At 45.5% G+C, this 18,519-nt stretch overlaps 1 protein-coding gene across 1 annotated transcript in view; it reads right to left on the reverse strand.

Moving 5' to 3' along the window:
• Positions 1-18,519, reverse strand: part of LOC142297294 (phospholipid scramblase 2-like) — a 119,139-nt gene that overhangs the window by 85,838 nt on the left and 14,782 nt on the right. The window contains exon 2 of the mRNA XM_075341538.1: positions 2,302-2,411. Coding sequence (XP_075197653.1) covers positions 2,302-2,411 — 110 coding nt within the window. The remainder of the gene's footprint in view (positions 1-2,301; positions 2,412-18,519) is intronic.

Below are 18,519 nucleotides of genomic sequence, written 5' to 3' on the forward strand. Positions count from 1 at the left end.
TGATTAATTATTGCCTCAGAATAAAATAAAATACAAAGCCAAAACCTTTTTAGGTTATATGCAATTGTTTTCAATCATCGATTTTATTCTCCTCCTTCTCCCTTCCCACCTTTTGGGTGGAGTTCAATGATTGTATTCTTTTTTATTACTTTCTGTACCTGTTTACAACTTATGCCATGACTTACAACAGTACTATGACCGAAATGCGTATGCCTTGATGCCACCTTCATAAGTATCTGAATTTTAAGTTGTCTAAATAAAATATGATGGGTTGTTCCTAACTGTTAACATACCCAACTGTGGATACAAACAACAGCAAATGTTTCTATAATTGATGGATGTACTGTTATGTGGCGCCCTGGACTAGCCAGGTCGTCACAGGTACTACAACACACACCCCCACCCCGAGACAGGCAAATCAGCCAGAGACAAAATCCTTGTTGCCTCCCTCCATGGGGCTGATGTCCACACCAGGTGGGGTGGAGCCAGGCGGTTGGCTTCACCCACTGAGGAGTTCACAGTCCTGGAGGCAGGAAAAGGAAGTCAGAGCAGATCAGTTAGGGAAGTGCAAGTGTGAGGAGTGAAGTAGTAGTGGAGGAGTAAACTGACCATGTCCGGGTGTGTGGTCCGGGCACTAAGAGTAAGGTTGGCAGACGGTGGTGGCCCTCTGCAGGAGAGGCGAATCAACGCGGAACCGGAGGCCCGGGGTCGGGCGGTGGCCCGCCGGTACCGAACCGGGGAGCGAAGTGAAGCCAGCACACACAGGCAGGGCCTGCGGACCCCGACCAGGCTTGGAGCCGCCGTTGAAGGTCAAATCCATCAGTGACCGGAACTCCAGGGGTTTCCTAGCAGCCAAGTCCCGATAGAAGGCAACCGTCCGACCAGTAGAAGGAAATACAGCTACCGCCACAGCTAGAGTTCCAAGGGCCAGAGACTGCGGGCAAAAGGGCTCCTCTGGCACATATATACGCTGGGGAGCGGGTTACCGGTGGGAAACCATCGGAGCCGAACATACACAAAGGTGCAGGGAAAGGCAGCAACCACCAACTGTCTGGGAGAAGCCACAGCAGCCGGCTGCGGGACCCGTCCAGCTAGCCGTTTGGTTTACCAGAGACTTGCGTACATTTGTGGCTCAGTGAGTACAACCGTGCTATCCGGCACCACGCTGCGCAGTCCAGGCGACCCTGCACCTTGCCAACCCTGCCTGCACGTCACCTCACCGGGCCCCGGGACCACCAACCCCTACCCACGGAGGGGGAAAACAACATCCCAGCTGCTCCCTACCATCGCTCCTGGGATCCCCGTCACCAGCAGCGGTGGTGCCCAACCTCACCACAACCCGTGGGTGGCGTCACGGACCAAATCCCCAAACCAAACTACCCCTTTCACTCACGGGCGAGGAGCGCCGCTCGAGTCCCCGGATCCGGCCCACCGCTCGAGCCACCGAGCAGCAGCAGCAGCGCCGGACCCGAGCGTTAGCGAGCGCGGCGCCCCGCCACCCGCGACAGTTATATAGTGGTCCATGTGGAAATTTAAAGGGTTTATCTGGGACTTTTATTATTTTTAGATATGGGGCTAAGAACTAACAGACAGACAGTTGTTAACTACCTGCCTGCTCTGCTCAATTATGAGTTCTGTAGGCTCAGGGCAGTCACAGACCTCTCTTGATGGGCATTTCCCTGCTCTCGTTGATTGTACAGCGATAGAGCAGCATCTTGTCTTCTGCTTTGGTGATGATAATTCATCTCTGCTGATGTCATGTTGTTTGGCAGCCAACTCTGCGGTATCTAACTGTGAGGAGCAGTCTGTCAGTTAGCATGATGTCTGCATTGACACCCCAACAACAAAGCACACTAGAAGAGAATGTGCTGCTTTGTTGATCAGCAGTAAAATAAAGTAGAGGAATCACTGGCAGAGATTGCAGACAGGTAGGTAGTTAGCAACTACCTGCCTTTTAAATTATTAGTGCCATATACAAAAATAGTCATGATTATAATTCTGCAGATTAGTTCTAGCTTTATAAAACTGTTATGGCAAAATCAATAATGCCTTTAAAATTAATTTAAAAGATAAAAGGGTAACTGGAGTCGTTTCCAGTGTGTTGAGAATTGTACCAGGAAGCACAGAATATGGGGAACTGAGTTAGTGTGAGGACCGGGACCTTTGTGGTACGCTTCTATCCATACTGTGAAATATTAGACTACAGTAATAGATTATGTGAGCAATGAGTAGCATGTCCAAGCCCCCATCTTCTTCCATTTTTAAATCAGGAAACTTGACAATGGTGTAAGACATAATTACCTGACTGAGGTACTCCAATCCTTGTGAGGAACTTGGCATTGGTGCAGGTGTCCATGGGGAAACAGCTGCAGTAAACTGTGGCTGACTCTGCACCGGCTCATTTTGCTGTTCTGTTAATTTTGATGAAAAGAAAATGATCGGTATTTATCTAATACAGACCTAATATGAGATACATATAACTTCTGCTGCCTGCTGCGGATCAGAGATCCAATGTCCATATTTTATTTTTACACAAATTGCTGCCATCACCTTGGCTTGCTATTTAACATGGACTCCATCTACATCACATCATCAGCTGATATTTTTTAGGGTTCTGTATCTGAATGGTATTTGTAATCGAGCTTGAACTTCTGTTGACACTGACTTCAGCCTTATTCTTGCATTTTGCTACTGCCTCATCCTTCAGATATTTGTTTGACACCTGTTTTTTTCCCCAGGTTTCTAACCCATTTCTGTTTCCTGACTATGCTTCCAGTCCTCATTATCGCCCCATTAAGTTTCCTGATCTGCTTCCAAAGTTACTATTTAGGGACAAGTTCTTGATTATGCTGCTGCTCCTCTAACACTATTGCCTTCAATTGATGAATATGCCGAAGTCACAGCCTGGGAATCTGTATCATCCACATCTTCATGAAGAATCTGATTGGTAAAGTCCACATCTCCTTGCAGATGATAAGTATGAAGAAAAGGGAGATTAATCCCTTTGGCCAATCCTAATCTTAGTGTTTTATCTAGGATCTATACATCTGAATATAGCATCACAGAAAACCACACCTAGTGATTGACAAACGTATTATAATGATAATATAATCATGATAAAACATAAAATTGGTCAGTTTGTCCTATATAAATTATTAGAATAATAATGATAATAATAAAAAAAGAATAATTAGTAACGCAATGTACAGATGTCTTCTTGTCAGAAGGAATTCAAAGAGCTAGTCAAGTTTTATAATAACAAGACTTTAAAGGGAACCTGTCTCTAGATTTTTCCCTATTAAACTAAAAGTGTCACCTTCTGCAGCTCCTGGGCTGCATTGTATGAAGGTGCACCTTGTTGCCTGACTCCCCTTCCAGACCCCAAAAAATAACTTTATAAAACATGACCCCCACGTATGCTAATTACCTGTGTTGGCCAGATGGGCAGGCTCATTTTCTGCTCCAGTCCCCCCTCCTGCCGCTGATCGCTGTCCTCCTTTTCTTGATTGATGTGTTGACGCCTCTGTCATCATCCTCGTTGCATTTTCAAATCTCGTGCTGTGCAGTTATGTCGGCTTGCGCAGGCGCAGTTTGCTCTACTATATCGCGGGCAGAGCAGAAAACATAGCTGCCCTCGCTCGCGCCGGTGAGCTAAATGCTCAGGCGCGAGATTCTCGTGCCGGCGCATTTAGCTCACTGGCGTGAGCGAGGACAGCTATGTTTTCTGCTCTGCCCGCGATATGGTAGAGCGAACTGCGCCTGCGCGAGCCGATATAACTGCACCGGTGCGAGATTTGAAAATGCAATGAGGATGATGATAGAGGCGTCATCACGTCAATCAAGAAAGGAGGACGGCGATCAGCGGCAGGAGGGGGGACAGGAGCAGAAAATGAGCCTGCCCATCTGGCCAACACAGGTAATTACCATATGTGGGGGTCATGTTTTATAAAGTTATTTTTGGGGTCTGGAAGGGGAGTCAGGGAATAAGGTGCACCTTCATACAATGCAGCCGAGGAGCTGCAGAAGGTAATTCTTTTAGTTTAATAGGGAAAAATCTGGTGGCAGGTTCCCTATAAGGGTTATTCTCAAGTTGGTTAATTACAGTGCCTACAAGTAGTATTCAACCCCCTGCAGATTTAGCAGGTTTGATAAGATGCAAATAAGTTAGAGCCTGCAAACTTCAAACAAGAGCAGGATTTATTAACAGATGCATAAATCTTACAAACCAACAAGTTATGTTGCTCAGTTAAATTTTAATAAATTTTCAACATAAAAGTGTGGGTCAATTATTATTCAACCCCTAGGTTTAATATTTTGTGGAATAACCCTTGTTTGCAATTACAGCTAATAATCGTCTTTTATAAGACCTGATCAGGCTGGCACAGGTCTCTGGAGTTATCTTGGCCCACTCCTCCATGCAGATCTTCTTCAAGTTATCTAGGTTCTTTGGGTGTCTCATGTGGACTTTAATCTTGAGCTCCTTCCACAAGTTTTCAATTGGGTTAAGGTCAGGAGACTGACTAGGCCACTGCAACACCTTGATTTTTTCCCTCTTGAACCAGGCCTTGGTTATCTTGGCTGTATGCTTTGGGTTGTTGTCTTGTTGGAAGATGAAATGATGACCCATCTTAAGATCCTTGATGGAGGAGCAGAGGTTCTTGGCCAAAATCTCCAGGTAGGCCGTGCTATCCATCTTCCCATGGATGCGGACCAGATGGCCAGGCCCCTTGGCTGAGAAACAGCCCCACAGCATGATGCTGCCACCACCATGCTTGACTGTAGGGATAGTATTCTTGGGGTCGTATGCAGTGCCATCCAGTCTCCAAACGTCACGTGTGTGGTTGGCACCAAAGATCTCGATCTTGGTCTCATCAGACCAGAGAACCTTGAACCAGTCTGTCTCAGAGTCCTCCAAGTGATCATGAGCAAACTGTAGACGAGCCTTGACATGACGCTTTGAAAGTAAAGGTACCTTACGGGCTCGCCTGGAACGGAGACCATTGCGGTGGAGTAAGTTACTTATGGTATTGACTGAAACCAATGTCCCCACTGCCATGAGATCTTCCCGGAGCTCCTTCCTTGTTGTCCTTGGGTTAGCCTTGACTCTTTGGACAAGCCTGGCCTCGGCACGGGTGGAAACTTTCAAAGGCTGTCCAGGCCGTGGAAGGCTAACAGTAGTTCCATAAGCCTTCCACTTTCGGATGATGCTCCCAACAGTGGAGACAGGTAGGCCCAACTCCTTGGGATGGGTTTTGTACCCCTTGCCAGCCTTGTGACCCTCAACGATCTTGTCTCTGATGGCTTTGGAATGCTCCTATGTCTTTCCCATGTTGACCAAGTATGAGTGCTGTTCACAAGTTTGGGGAGGGTCTTAATTAGTAAGAAAATGCTGGAAAAAGAGATAATTAATCCAAACATGTGAAGTTCATTGTTCTTTGTGCCTGAAATACTTCTTAATACTTTAGGAAAACCAAACAGAATTCTTATGGTTTGAGGGGTTGAATAATAAATGACCCTCTGAATAAACATTTCACAATTTTAAAAAAAACAAAAAAAGAAATAACATTCTTTTTTGCTGCAGTGCATTTCACACTTCCAGGCTGATCTACAGTCCAAATGTCACAATGCCAAGTTAATTCCGAATGTGTAAACCTGCTAAATCTGCAGGGGGTTGAATACTACTTGTAGGCACTGTAGACAGCATGAAAATAAGCAAGTTTACAATTGACTTGCTTTTTCCATCTTCTATTCTTCTCTGCAATGTTAGGTTTTAACGTTCATAGTGTACAGTGTTTCCATGGAGCTTGACCAATAGAACCTGCTCAGACCCTGGCCAACCCTGGGCAGTTCCTACATTTCAAGAGAGGGTTTAACTCCTACCATAAAGCACTTCTTTCCTCATTGATTTCTATTCAGCAGTTAGCTGCTCCCCTCCCTCACCCTCTCTCAGCTCTTGAGCTGCTGTTCTAACTTTGTCCAGCGCTTTGTGCATTATCAAGTACCCTGTAACCTCTACCTGTATATATGGCATCACAATAAAAACTTTATTAAATATTACCCTGTATATAACCCTTTTCAAGCGAACCCCAGGGTCATGGAACCGGGCAACGGCCACCTAGTGACACATACCAGTAATACACCGCCTGGGACCGAGTACCCCATAGCCCTGGGGTGGCTCAGTAACTATATATTGTCTGAAATGCTAGAGAATTTAGATAAAATATACCAGGCTGCAATCATGCAGCCAGGAATCTGATCTGATTCATGCTGCCCCCCGGTTTGGTCAGCATGAAGCAGGTGACAGGTTCATTTTAATCTCGTACAGATCTATATAATTTAGGAGAAGAGTAAAATGGTTAATAGTAAGAGAATTACTTTTGGGTATGAATAATTCTGACAATAACAGACAACCTATTTATAGTATATTTTGTTTAAAGGGAACCCATCAGCAAAATCAAAACTAACAATTGGTTTTATCTTCAGCCATAATTGTAATCTGCAGGTAAATGCCATTTAAAAAGTCTAATTGTTTAACGGGGAGTACGGCTGCAGGGGAAAAAAAATGTTCTCCCAATAGTTACTTATTTCCAGTCATTGTTACAGCACTAGGCTGTGATCAGTCAGTGTTCAGAATACAATAGTTAGTACACTATTATCAATCCCCCTGCACCTTGACTGACATCCTTCTCTGCAGCATGTGCAGAGTGCAGGATGTCGGTCAAACAGTGATGGGTGGAATTAGGGCACTATTAGCGTGTAGTGAGCACTTACTGTTCAGTGCCTCCATCACTGGAAGCAATCAGCTGCAGAGTGAATAGAACTTAGTTTTCTCCCTGCAGCCGTACTTCCAATTAGACTCCTGCACACATTTAAAATGGCCTTTATCTGGAGATTACCACTATGACCAAAAAGTAAATACTAGTGATGCGTTAACAGTAACTATTCATATTCGGATTATTTGTAATCCCAAAGTATTCAACATGAATAAAAAACTTAATGCAAGGCAATGGGGAACCTGAGTATTTATCTAGTCGTGACGAATACTTGAATAGTACTCGGTATTCGATAAGCATAATCCAAACATGAAGAGTTTACCCATTACTAGTACATACCATGTTTATTAAACAGTTTTTCCCAACAAAAGTTTTTTTTTACCAATCCTAAGTAGAAGTGATAACTTGTGGCACAATAGAGTTCAACTACACAGTATTCATGCTGGAGATAGCCAAACATTGTTCTCAGCAGTCATATAAAAAAATGAATCTAGCAGTGGTGCACATTCAATGAGTTATTTTAGAGCTCCAATCTCATAATTGGTGGGGGTCCCAGCTATTGAACGTCCCCTGATCCTGTGGATAAGTGATTGTTTTAAGTTTGTGATTAAAAGAGTTTTTACAACATATGGTGAGAAGTACAAATGACATGATGGGTGTACGTGAGCACTGAGGCTAGATCTTAATGAACTGAATCCTAATATTGTTAAGAAAAGATGGAAGTTCCAACATTTAGAAGTAAGAAACTTCTGCTTCTTTTCCTATGCTCCTGGAATATAATACCTAGATTGGACTAAGTAAATGCCTCCATTAACTATTTAAACCTAATTCCATCTTCTAAGATCTCTGATCTTTCTCTATTTGAAATATAAGGGAAGTTTTTAACTTAGGAGATGTTTTCCAACTGATATTTTCAAAGTTTGGGATCCGATGCAATTGTGTAAGAATTGGAATTTGCTTCTTTGCTGTGAATTTTTTTTCCAGCTGTTGTCAGTTTTCAATCATTTGTATGGTTATATAATACATTACATAATATGTATTACCTTGCTTTTTCATGTTGTTCTCAGTTGATTCTGGAAAATAATAACTTGGATAATAACATAAAGAATAGGTAAAAAGCAAATTGTAGCATTGATGCTTTTAGCAAGATTTAAATCATTCTTTTATTACTTAAAGTATAATATGATGACAAACTATCACTTTACGATCAGAGGACCCGACCTCTGGGAATCCCACAGGTCTTGTGAATAAAATCAGACAGCTAACCAGCCTAAGACAAATGCTACCCCCCTTTATTTCCAGAGTCAGTGACAATTTCAAATGTCTGATCCCCAATAAAATGATGCCATATCCTAATGATACACAATCATTTTGTGAGGTGGTAAAACCCCTTTAAGGCTAAGTCAAAATATGGATAAAAAATGTTCTTATTTGATTGTAATTTATGAAAACTCGTCCTAGACTTAATCCCACTTAAAAAACGGAACAGTACAGTCAAATGCATTCTAGACTTTCCTCTATGAGCAAATGGTTACTATATGAATGTATGAAAAAGACAAAACATTATTACATAAATATAACACTAAATAAAAAGTACCTGATGCAGAAATTCATACATCTCCATAGTGTAACTTACCTTAGCAAGTGGCTCAGAGAACAAACATCACCATAGGGTTGTAACTGCAACTGAAAGAACTCAATAAACACATAGGAGGGACAGTACCCGATTATATACAACAAGGAAATAAATCATTGGCAGCTGCAAATAAAGATTTATTTATTCAGGTAAATAACTTGTTACCCAGAAGAATGAAGGAAGTCTATAAGGAGGCAGATTGTTACTGTTTATCTCCATTGTTACTTGTGGTCGTAGACTAGGATACTTAATGTCAACATTTATGTTAAGTCAGAATAGCTGTGTTTCTGGGAAGAGCTCGCAAAACAATTAAAGGGAATGTCCACTGTATTTAAACAGATTTTCCAATACTATGAAAATGATTACTTATTTTTATGATAGGTTATCAATACCAGATCCATGGAGGTCAAACACCCAGTACTGATAAGAGCTAACCTGCAGTAAATAGGAACGGCCACTAAACAGTATTGCAGAGCAGTGGTATTCCGCTATATAAACGACTTACAGCCAGCCGCTGTTAGATGGTAGGGACAACCCCTTTTGGAAACTACACACCTAAGGGCATTTATCTAAGGGTGCAGTGTTAAATAAATATGTAAAGTACATATTTTTATTACGATATACTCTTACCCTAAGAGATCATCCAAAAATAATTAACAACATGTAGCAATTTATTGTATTGTCTTCATTCTATAGAAAAATACAGAATGTGTGAAGAAGTTACAAGCAAGTCTATTTTTTCATGGCCAGTCTCAAAGATTGGTTGAAGAGGGTTTTTCATTCATCTTTCCTTGCAAGGGCAGCCTGGGCTGAGGGCCTAAGAGGCATATGCCCCCTGGTCTGATACCCCAGCAGCTGTTTAAGGCCACCCAGCCTTCTACTGCTTTAGCCACTCCCAGATGTCACTCTACCTTTAAAGGGAACCTGTCAGGTACGATATGCACCCAGAACCATGAGCAGTTCTGAGTGCATATTGCTAATCCCTGCCTAACCGTCCCTACATCTGGTAGCGTAGATAAAGATATCTTTAGAAAAAGTAATTCTAAATATCTTTTATGGTATGCTAATGAGCCCGGAGACTAGTCCCAAGGGCGTTGCTTCCCTTGCTAGTCAGCTCCATTAGCATCTTAGCACGCCCCTGTGGGCATGCTAACATGCTAATGAATACGCAGCGTTACGGGATGATCTCATTCACCTCTCAGCTTCCATCGCTGCTCGACGCTGGATTTCAGCTTAGTGCACATTATCCCAGACCTTCGTCCATGCGTATTACTTCAATTTGAAGCCAAGACGCATACACCCAGCTTCATAGTGCAAATGACCGTAACTCCAGGGTCATGCGCACTGAGCTGAAATCCAGCATCGAAAAGCGATGAAAGTGGAGAGGTGAGTGAGATCATCCTGTGACCCTGCGCATTCATTAGCATGATAGTACGCCCAAAGTTGCATGCTAACATGCTAATGGAGCCGACTAGCAAGGGAAGCAACGCCCTTTGGACTAGTCCCTGTGCTCATTAGCATACGATAAAAGATCTTAAGAAATACTTTTTCTAAAGATCCCTTTATCTATGCTAGTGTATACAGGGATAGTGACTCGCCCACGCAGGGGCCTTAGATTACTCGTTGTCGGCCGGACTTGTCCTGGGTAGTCGACGGTGGCGGGACCCGGCTCCGTGACCCTGGCGGAGTCAATTAAATGTGGCTGATTAGGGAGGTGATCTTGGGAGTTGTAGTTTATTGAAATTCGTGACGCAACCTGTGGAATTGTGCAGCTATGAAGCCGCAGCTGCTGGAAGGGACCTCCGGGGCTGATGTTGTGGCAGCTGAGGTGGTTCTTGCTCCCCACAGGTGGAGCAGGTACCCCGGGGCAACCTTTGGTAGAGTCTATGATGTTTGTGGATGAGAAGCGAAACAAAGCAGACAACACAGGGCTTGCAGTCAAGATGTTTACTCACTGTTAGCTTCAACACTGCAGCTGACCGGTTACCCGCGGTATGCCAGGATCCACTGTCATGGGCCTCCGCCGATCCCGAATAGTTCAAGGGTCAGTACCGGTGCACCCCTCAATGTGTCTTTTCTGGCTGTCTCGTTAGCGCCAAACTGCTCTAGGCTGTCTTGCGCCTCCATCACAGGGCCTGTCCAAAAGGTGGCTGACCTAAGTCATATCTTGCTCCCCTTTGCAGGTGGTCTGTGGCAGGTTGTGGCCTTGGGCGCCTGCAGCAATCTCCCAAGTAGAGATGAGCGAACCGGTCGCGGTTCGGCTCGAGGTTGGTTCGCCGAACGGACCTCCCGTTCGAGTTCGGTTCGTCGAACGTTCGACGAACCGAACTCGAACTGCATAGGAAACAATGGCAGGCAATCACAAACACAGAAAAACACCTAGAAAACACCCTCAAAGGTGTCCTAAAGGTGACAAACAACTCAAACACATTGGAAAGTGACAAGGACATATACTCATGCGAAAACAAAACAGCTGGACAAGGAAAAAGAGGAGGACACACAGATATAGGCATGGCACGCCCTTCTAAAATCATGTAAAACACCGCAAGGTGACTCCAAGCGGAGTCTCCCTTTTTTCCAAAAATTGGGCCACACACACACCCACCCCTTCAGTGGCAGCACTTGTGCCCCAGTTGTACACTTCACAGCTACATTTGCATCAAGCACATTCAAAAATACGCCATTCTTATCCGTCCCCAGGATGACACCGGGGTAGGTAGCAAAGTCTTTCCTGATCCCAGCTCTGTTCATCTTGGCTTCTTTTAAAAACACAGCAAGCAAGGGTTACTCCAAGCGGAGTCTCCCTTTTTTCCAAAAATTGGGCCCACACACACCCACCCCTTCAGTGGCAGCAGTTGTGCCCCAGTTGTACACTTCACAGCTAGATTTGCATCAAGCACATTCAAAAATACGCCATTCTTATCCGTCCCCAGGATGACACCGGGGTACGTAGATAAAGTCTTTGCTGATCCATGACTTGTTCATCTTGGCTTCTTTTAAAAACAATGTAAGCAAGGGTTACTCCAAGCGGAGTCTCCCTTTTTTTCCAAAAATTGGGCCACACAGACACCCACCCCATCAGTGGCAGCACTTGGGCCCTAGTTGCAAACAGGATGTTTTGATTTGCATCAAGCACATTCAAAAATACGCCATTCTTATCCGTCCCCAGGATGACACCGGGGTAGGTAGCAAAGTCTTTCCTGATCCCAGCTCTGTTCATCTTGGCTTCTTTTAAAAACACAGCAAGCAAGGGTTACTCCAAGCGGAGTCTCCCTTTTTTCCAAAAATTGGGCCCACACACACCCACCCCTTCAGTGGCAGCAGTTGTGCCCCAGTTGTACACTTCACAGCTAGATTTGCATCAAGCACATTCAAAAATACGCCATTCTTATCCGTCCCCAGGATGACACCGGGGTAGGTAGCAAAGTCTTTCCTGATCCCAGCTCTGTTCATCTTGGCTTATTTTAAAAACACAGCAAGCAAGGGTTACTCCAAGCGGAGTCTCCCTTTTTTCCAAAAATTGGGCCACACAGACACCCACCCCATCAGTGGCAGCACTTGGGCCCTAGTTGCAAACAGGATGTTTTGATTTGCATCAAGCACATTCCAAATCCACAAGCATTTACTCTCCCCAGGATGACACAGGGGTAGTAAATTCCTTCTGGATCCATGACTTGTTCATTTTGATGAACGTCAGTCTGTCCACATTGTCACTGGACAGACGCGTGCGCTTATCTGTCAGCACACACCCAGCAGCACTGAATACACGTTCAGAGACAACGCTGGCAGCTGGACACGACAAAATCTCCAAGGCGTAACTGGAGAGCTCTGGCCATTTTTCTATGTTTGAAGCCCAAAAGGAGCAAGGCTCCAGTTGCACAGTCATGGCATCGATGTTCATTTGGAGATACTCCTGTATCATCCTCTCCAGCCGTTGAGTATGTGTCAGACTTGTTGTCTCTGGTGGCCTTGCAAAAGAGGGTCTAAAAAAATTATGAAAAGATTCCATAAAATTGCTGTTACCGGCACCAGATACGGTCCTACTGGTACGGGTAGACTGGTGAAGATGACGAGACCGTCCCATGTTTGTCAAGTTACAACTGGGAGATTCCCTCCCTGCACCTGCACGGTTGTTTAGTGGAAAAGCCGAGCTAAGATCGAGTAACAGCTTCTGCTGATACTCCTGCATACGTGCGTCCCTTTCTATGGCTGGAATTATGTCACAAAATTTGGACTTGTACCGGGGATCTAATAGTGTGGCAATCCAGTAGTCATCATCACTTCTAATTTTGACAATACGACTGTCATGTTGGAGGTAGTGCAACAAGAAGGCACTCATGTGTCTTGCGCAGCCATGCGGACCAAGTCCACGCTGTGTTTGTGGCATAGAGGTGCTAACCGTTCTTTCTTCCTCTGACATCTCCCCCCAACCTCTTTCAACTGAAATTTGACCAAGGTCTCCCTCATCCGCTGAGTCTTCCATGTCCATGGACAGTTCGTCCTCCATTTCTTCATGTTCTCCTGCACCTTGCTCAACATTTCGCCTGCTACTATGCGCCCTTGTCGATCCCTGTTCCCCATGGTCCCATGCCTGCTGCGTTGGTGATGATGAACGTCTGGATCTTGGTGATGTTGTTGTCCCTTGCACATATGAATCCTCCTGTAGTTCCTCCCCTTCATGTTGTCCCACCCCCTGACTCCGAATAGTGTTTAGCGTGTGCTCCAGCATGTAAATGACTGGAATCGTCATGCTGATAATGGCATTGTCAGAGCTAAACATATTCGTCGCCATGTCGAAACTGTGCAGAAGGGTGCATAGGTCCTTGATCTGAGACCACTCCATCAGGGTGATCTGCCCCACCTCTGCATCTCGTTGGCCCAGGCTATACGTCATGACGTATTGCACCAGGGCTCTGCGGTGCTGCCACAGTCGCTGTAACATGTGTAGAGTTGAATTCCAGCGTGTCGCCACATCGCATTTCAGGCGATGAACCGGCAGGCCGAAAGACTTCTGGAGCGATGCAAGTCGCTCAGCTGCGGCGCTTGAACGCCGGAAGTGAGCAGACAGTTTTCGTGCCCTGTTCAGAAGGCCATCTAGGCCGGGATAGTGTGTTAAAAATTGCTGCACGACAAGGTTCAACACGTGAGCCATACAAGGTACGTGTGTCACCTTGCCCAGGCGAAGGGCCGCACCCAGGTTTGCAGCATTGTCGCACACGGCCTTACCAGGCTGCAGGTTGAGTGGAGACAACCATTTATTAAACTCGGACCGCAGAGCTGACCACAACTCCTCAGCTGTGTGACTCTTATTACCAAGACATGTCAAGCTAAAGACCGCCTGATGCCGTTGCGCTCGGCTGCCAGCATAGTAATGAGGCGTGCGTGATTCCTTCTGCGCAGTGAGAACGCTGGTGGCCTGACCAGGCAGGCTTGGGGCGGAGGTGGAGGACCCAGATGAGGTGGAGGATGCAGAAGCTGTGGCGGAACTTGGACAGACAGAGGATTGACACACAAGTCGTGGGGACGGCAAGACTTGTGCAGCAGACCCTTCACCATCTATCACCATAGTTACCCAGTGCCCAGTCAGCGACATGTAACGTCCCTGTCCATGCTTACTGGTCCAAGTATCGGTGGTGAAATGCACCCGTTCACACACAGAGTTTCTCAAGGAAGCGGTGATGTTGTGTGCGACATGCTGGTGTAGCGCGGGCACACCTTTCTTAGAGAAGTAGTGGCGACTAGGCATCTGGTACTGGGGCACAGCGACAGACATAAGGTCTCTAAAATCCTGTGTGTCCACTAGGCGGAAAGGCAGCATTTCGGTAGCCAACAGCTTACAGAGGGATAGAGTCAACCTCTTAGCTTTGTCATGGGTCGGAGGAAGTGGCCTTTTATTTGACCACATCTGAGGGACAGAGATCTGGCTGCTGTGTGTAGACGGTGTTGAGTAGGGTGTCCCTGGAAAAATGCAGGTTTGTGAGGAAAGTGCAGGCGGAGACATGATGTTGCCTTCATCCAACGTTGGTGCTATCGATGTCTGAGAGAGCTGTACACACTCACTTGTTTCCCCTTCCAAACCAACTGACGACCTTACAAGCAAACTGCCTGTTGCGGTTACAGTGGTGGAAGTTTTGCGTGGAAAAACAGGTGTGACAGCTGTCCCCACAGTCCTAGAAGATGAAGAGCGCGCGGATGCACTGGAAGGGGCGGGCGGTGGATGGTTCGCTCCGCTAGCCGGCATTGCAGCACGGTGAGCTTCCCACCGGGACTTATGATATTTATTCATGTGACGATTCATGGAAGAAGTTGTCAAACTGCTGAGGTTTTGACCTCTACTAACAGAATCATGACAAATGTTACATATCACATGAGTTGGGCGATCTTTTTCGATGTGAAAAAAGGCCCAGGCTAGGCAAGGCTTAGAGGCCATGCGACCTGTTGATCCACCCCGAATAATGCTCATAGGCAGAGTGGTGGCTGAGGATGCAGTTGTAGACGTGCTACCAGTGCTCCGACTCTGTCCAGGAAGGCGCAAGGTAACTTCGTCGTCGGTTGCATCCTCCTCCACCGCCTCTGTTGACCTCCTCGAGTGCCTGACTGGGGGTTGACAGTAGGTGGGATCTAGAACGTCATCATCAATTGTTGTGTTTGCACTCCCCTCCCCCTCAGACCGAGCCTCTTCTTGCCCTGACCGAATATTTAAGTTGTCATCCCAATCGGGTATCTGCGTCTCATCTTCATCAGTATGTTCCTCATTGTCTATAACCACAGGTGTTACAGTTTGTGACAAAGGGTCAACATTATGCTCAGAAACTTGGTCCTCACGGCCTGAATCTGAGTCACAAAGGTTCTGGGCATCACTGCAGACCATTTCCTGTTCTGTACTCACTGTAGCTTGGGAGCAGACCTCTGATTCCCAGGCTATAGTGTGACTGAACAGCTCTGCAGACTCAGCCATCTCAGTTCCACCATACTGTGCAGGGCTGATGGAGACTTCAGAGCTGGGAGAAATCAAGTGTGATTGGGATGACAACTCAGAGGAATGGTGTTTTTTGGATGCGGTACTTGAAGTGGCTGAGAGGGCACTTGTTGGACCACTTGAGATCCATTCAAGCATTTTCCTTTTTTGCCCATCATCTACCTTTGTTCCTCTTGTTCGTGTCCGTAAAAAAGGGAGCACATCGGATTGTCCACAATAAGTAGTAGACATCTTACTTTTGCTAGTAGATGGTCTATCTTCAGCAGATGATAATGGAGCTTTGCCACCTTCCCCACTGACAAAACATTTTTTGCCTTTTCCACCACGCCTCTTCCCCTTTCCACCAGCATCTGTCATTTTGCCACTCATGTTGATTGCGACAAGATTGTGGACTGAAAATGTGGTAGTAAAAATTGAGAGGTGGTGAAGATTGCAGTGGTGGTCTAGCTTTATTAACAGCAGAATAATAAAGAATAAATATCCCTGACAATGTAACTTAGTTATAATTCGTTGGAGTGTGCAACGCAGGCAGACGTGCTGCAAATGTCTTGGCACTAGTGGGACTATAGCAAAGTCCAATAGCCACGTATAGGATGCCACTAGGTACACTGAGTGTTTGCTAGTATAATGGCTTCGTTATAATTAGTTGGAGTGTGCAACGCAGGCAGATGTGCTCTGCAAATGTCTTGGCACTAGTGGGACTATAGCAAAGTCCAATAGCCACGTATAGGATGCCACTAGGTACACTGAGTGTTTGCTAGTATAATGGCTTCGTTATAATTAGTTGGAGTGTGCAACGCAGGCAGATGCACTCTGCAAATGTCTTGGCGCTAGTGGGACTATAGCAAAGTCCAATAGCCACGTATAGGATGCCACTAGGTACACTGAGTGTTTGCTAGTATAATGGCTTCGTTATAATTAGTTGGAGTGTGCAACGCAGGCAGATGCGCTCTGCAAATGTCTTGGCACTAGAGGGACTATAGCAAAGTCCAATAGCCACGTATAGGATGCCACTAGGTACACTGAGTGTGTGCTAGTATAATGGCTTCGTTATAATTAGTTGGAGTGTGCAACGCAGGCAGATGCGCTCTGCAAATGTCTTGGCACTAGTGGGACTATAGCAAAGTCCAATAGCCACGTATAGGATGCCACTAGGTACACTGAGTGTTTGCTAGTATAATGGCTTCGTTATAATTAGTTGGAGTGTGCAACGCAGGCAGATGCGCTCTGCAAATGTCTTCGCACTAGTGGGACTATAGCAAAGTCCAATAGCCACGTATAGGATGCCACTAGGTACACTGAGTGTTTGCTAGTATAATGGCTGAGTTTAAAAAACTTGGAGTGTGCAATGCAGGCAGATGTGCTCTGCTAATGTCTTTGCACTAGTGGGACTATAGCAAAGTCCAATAGCCACGTATAGGATGCCACTAGGTACACTGAGTGTTTGCTAGTATAATGGCTGAGTTTAAAAAACTTGGAGTGTGCAATGCAGGCAGATGTGCTCTGCTAATGTCTTTGCACTAGTGGGACTATAGCAAAGTCCAATAGCCACGTATAGGATGCCACTAGGTACACTGAGTGTTTGCTAGTAAAATTGCTTAGTTTAAAAAACTTGGAGTGTGCAATGCAGGCAGATGTGCTCTGCAAATGTCTTGGCCCTAGTGGGACTATAGCAAAGTCCAATAGCCACGTATAGGATGCCACTAGGTACACTGAGTGTGTGCTAGTATAATGGCTTCGTTATAATTAGTTGGAGTGTGCAACGCAGGCAGATGCGCTCTGCAAATGTCTTGGCACTAGTGGGACTATAGCAAAGTCCAATAGCCACGTATAGGATGCCACTAGGTACACTGAGTGTTTGCTAGTATAATGGCTTCGTTATAATTTGTTGTAGTGTGCAACGCAGGCAGATGCGCTCTGCAAATGTCTTGGCACTAGTGGGACTATAGCAAAGTCCAATTGCCACGTATAGGATGCCACTAGGTACACTGAGTGTGTGCTAGTATAATGGCTTCGTTATAATTAGTTGGAGTGTGCAACGCAGGCAGATGCGCTCTGCAAATGTCTTGGCACTAGTGGGACTATAGCAAAGTCCAATAGCCACGTATAGGATGCCACTAGGTACACTGAGTGTTTGCTAGTATAATGGCTTCGTTATAATTAGTTGGAGTGTGCAACGCAGGCAGATGCGCTCTGCAAATGTCTTGGCACTAGTGGGACTATAGCAAAGTCCAATAGCCACGTATAGGATGCCACTAGGTACACTGAGTGTTTGCTAGTATAATGGCTTCGTTATAATTTGTTGTAGTGTGCAACGCAGGCAGATGCGCTCTGCAAATGTCTTGGCACTAGTGGGACTATAGCAAAGTCCAATAGCCACGTATAGGATGCCACTAGGTACACTGAGTGTGTGCTAGTATAATGGCTTCGTTATAATTAGTTGGAGTGTGCAACGCAGGCAGATGCGCTCTGCAAATGTCTTGGCACTAGTGGGACTATAGCAAAGTCCAATAGCCACGTATAGGATGCCACTAGGTACACTGAGTGTTTGCTAGTATAATGGCTTCGTTATAATTAGTTGGAGTGTGCAACGCAGGCAGATGCGCTCTGCAAATGTCTTGGCACTAGTGGGACTATAGCAAAGTCCAATAGCCACGTATAGGATGCCACTAGGTACACTGTGTGTTTGCTAGTATAATGGCTGAGTTTAAAAAACTTGGAGTGTGCAATGCAGGCAGATGTGCTCTGCTAATGTCTTTGCACTAGTGGGACTATAGCAAAGTCCAATAGCCACGTATAGGATGCCACTAGGTACACTGAGTGTTTGCTAGTAAAATTGCTTAGTTTAAAAAACTTGGAGTGTGCAATGCAGGCAGATGTGCTCTGCAAATGTCTTGGCCCTAGTGGGACTATAGCAAAGTCCAATAGCCACGTATAGGATGCCACTAGGTACACTGAGTGTTTGCTAGTATAATGGCTTCGTTATAATTTGTTGTAGTGTGCAACGCAGGCAGATGCGCTCTGCAAATGTCTTGGCACTAGTGGGACTATAGCAAAGTGCAATAGCCACGTATAGGATGCCACTAGGTACACTGAGTGTGTGCTAGTATAATGGCTTCGTTATAATTAGT

This window comes from Anomaloglossus baeobatrachus, chromosome 3 (assembly GCF_048569485.1).
Source record: "Anomaloglossus baeobatrachus isolate aAnoBae1 chromosome 3, aAnoBae1.hap1, whole genome shotgun sequence".
Lineage (NCBI taxonomy): Eukaryota > Metazoa > Chordata > Amphibia > Anura > Aromobatidae > Anomaloglossus > Anomaloglossus baeobatrachus.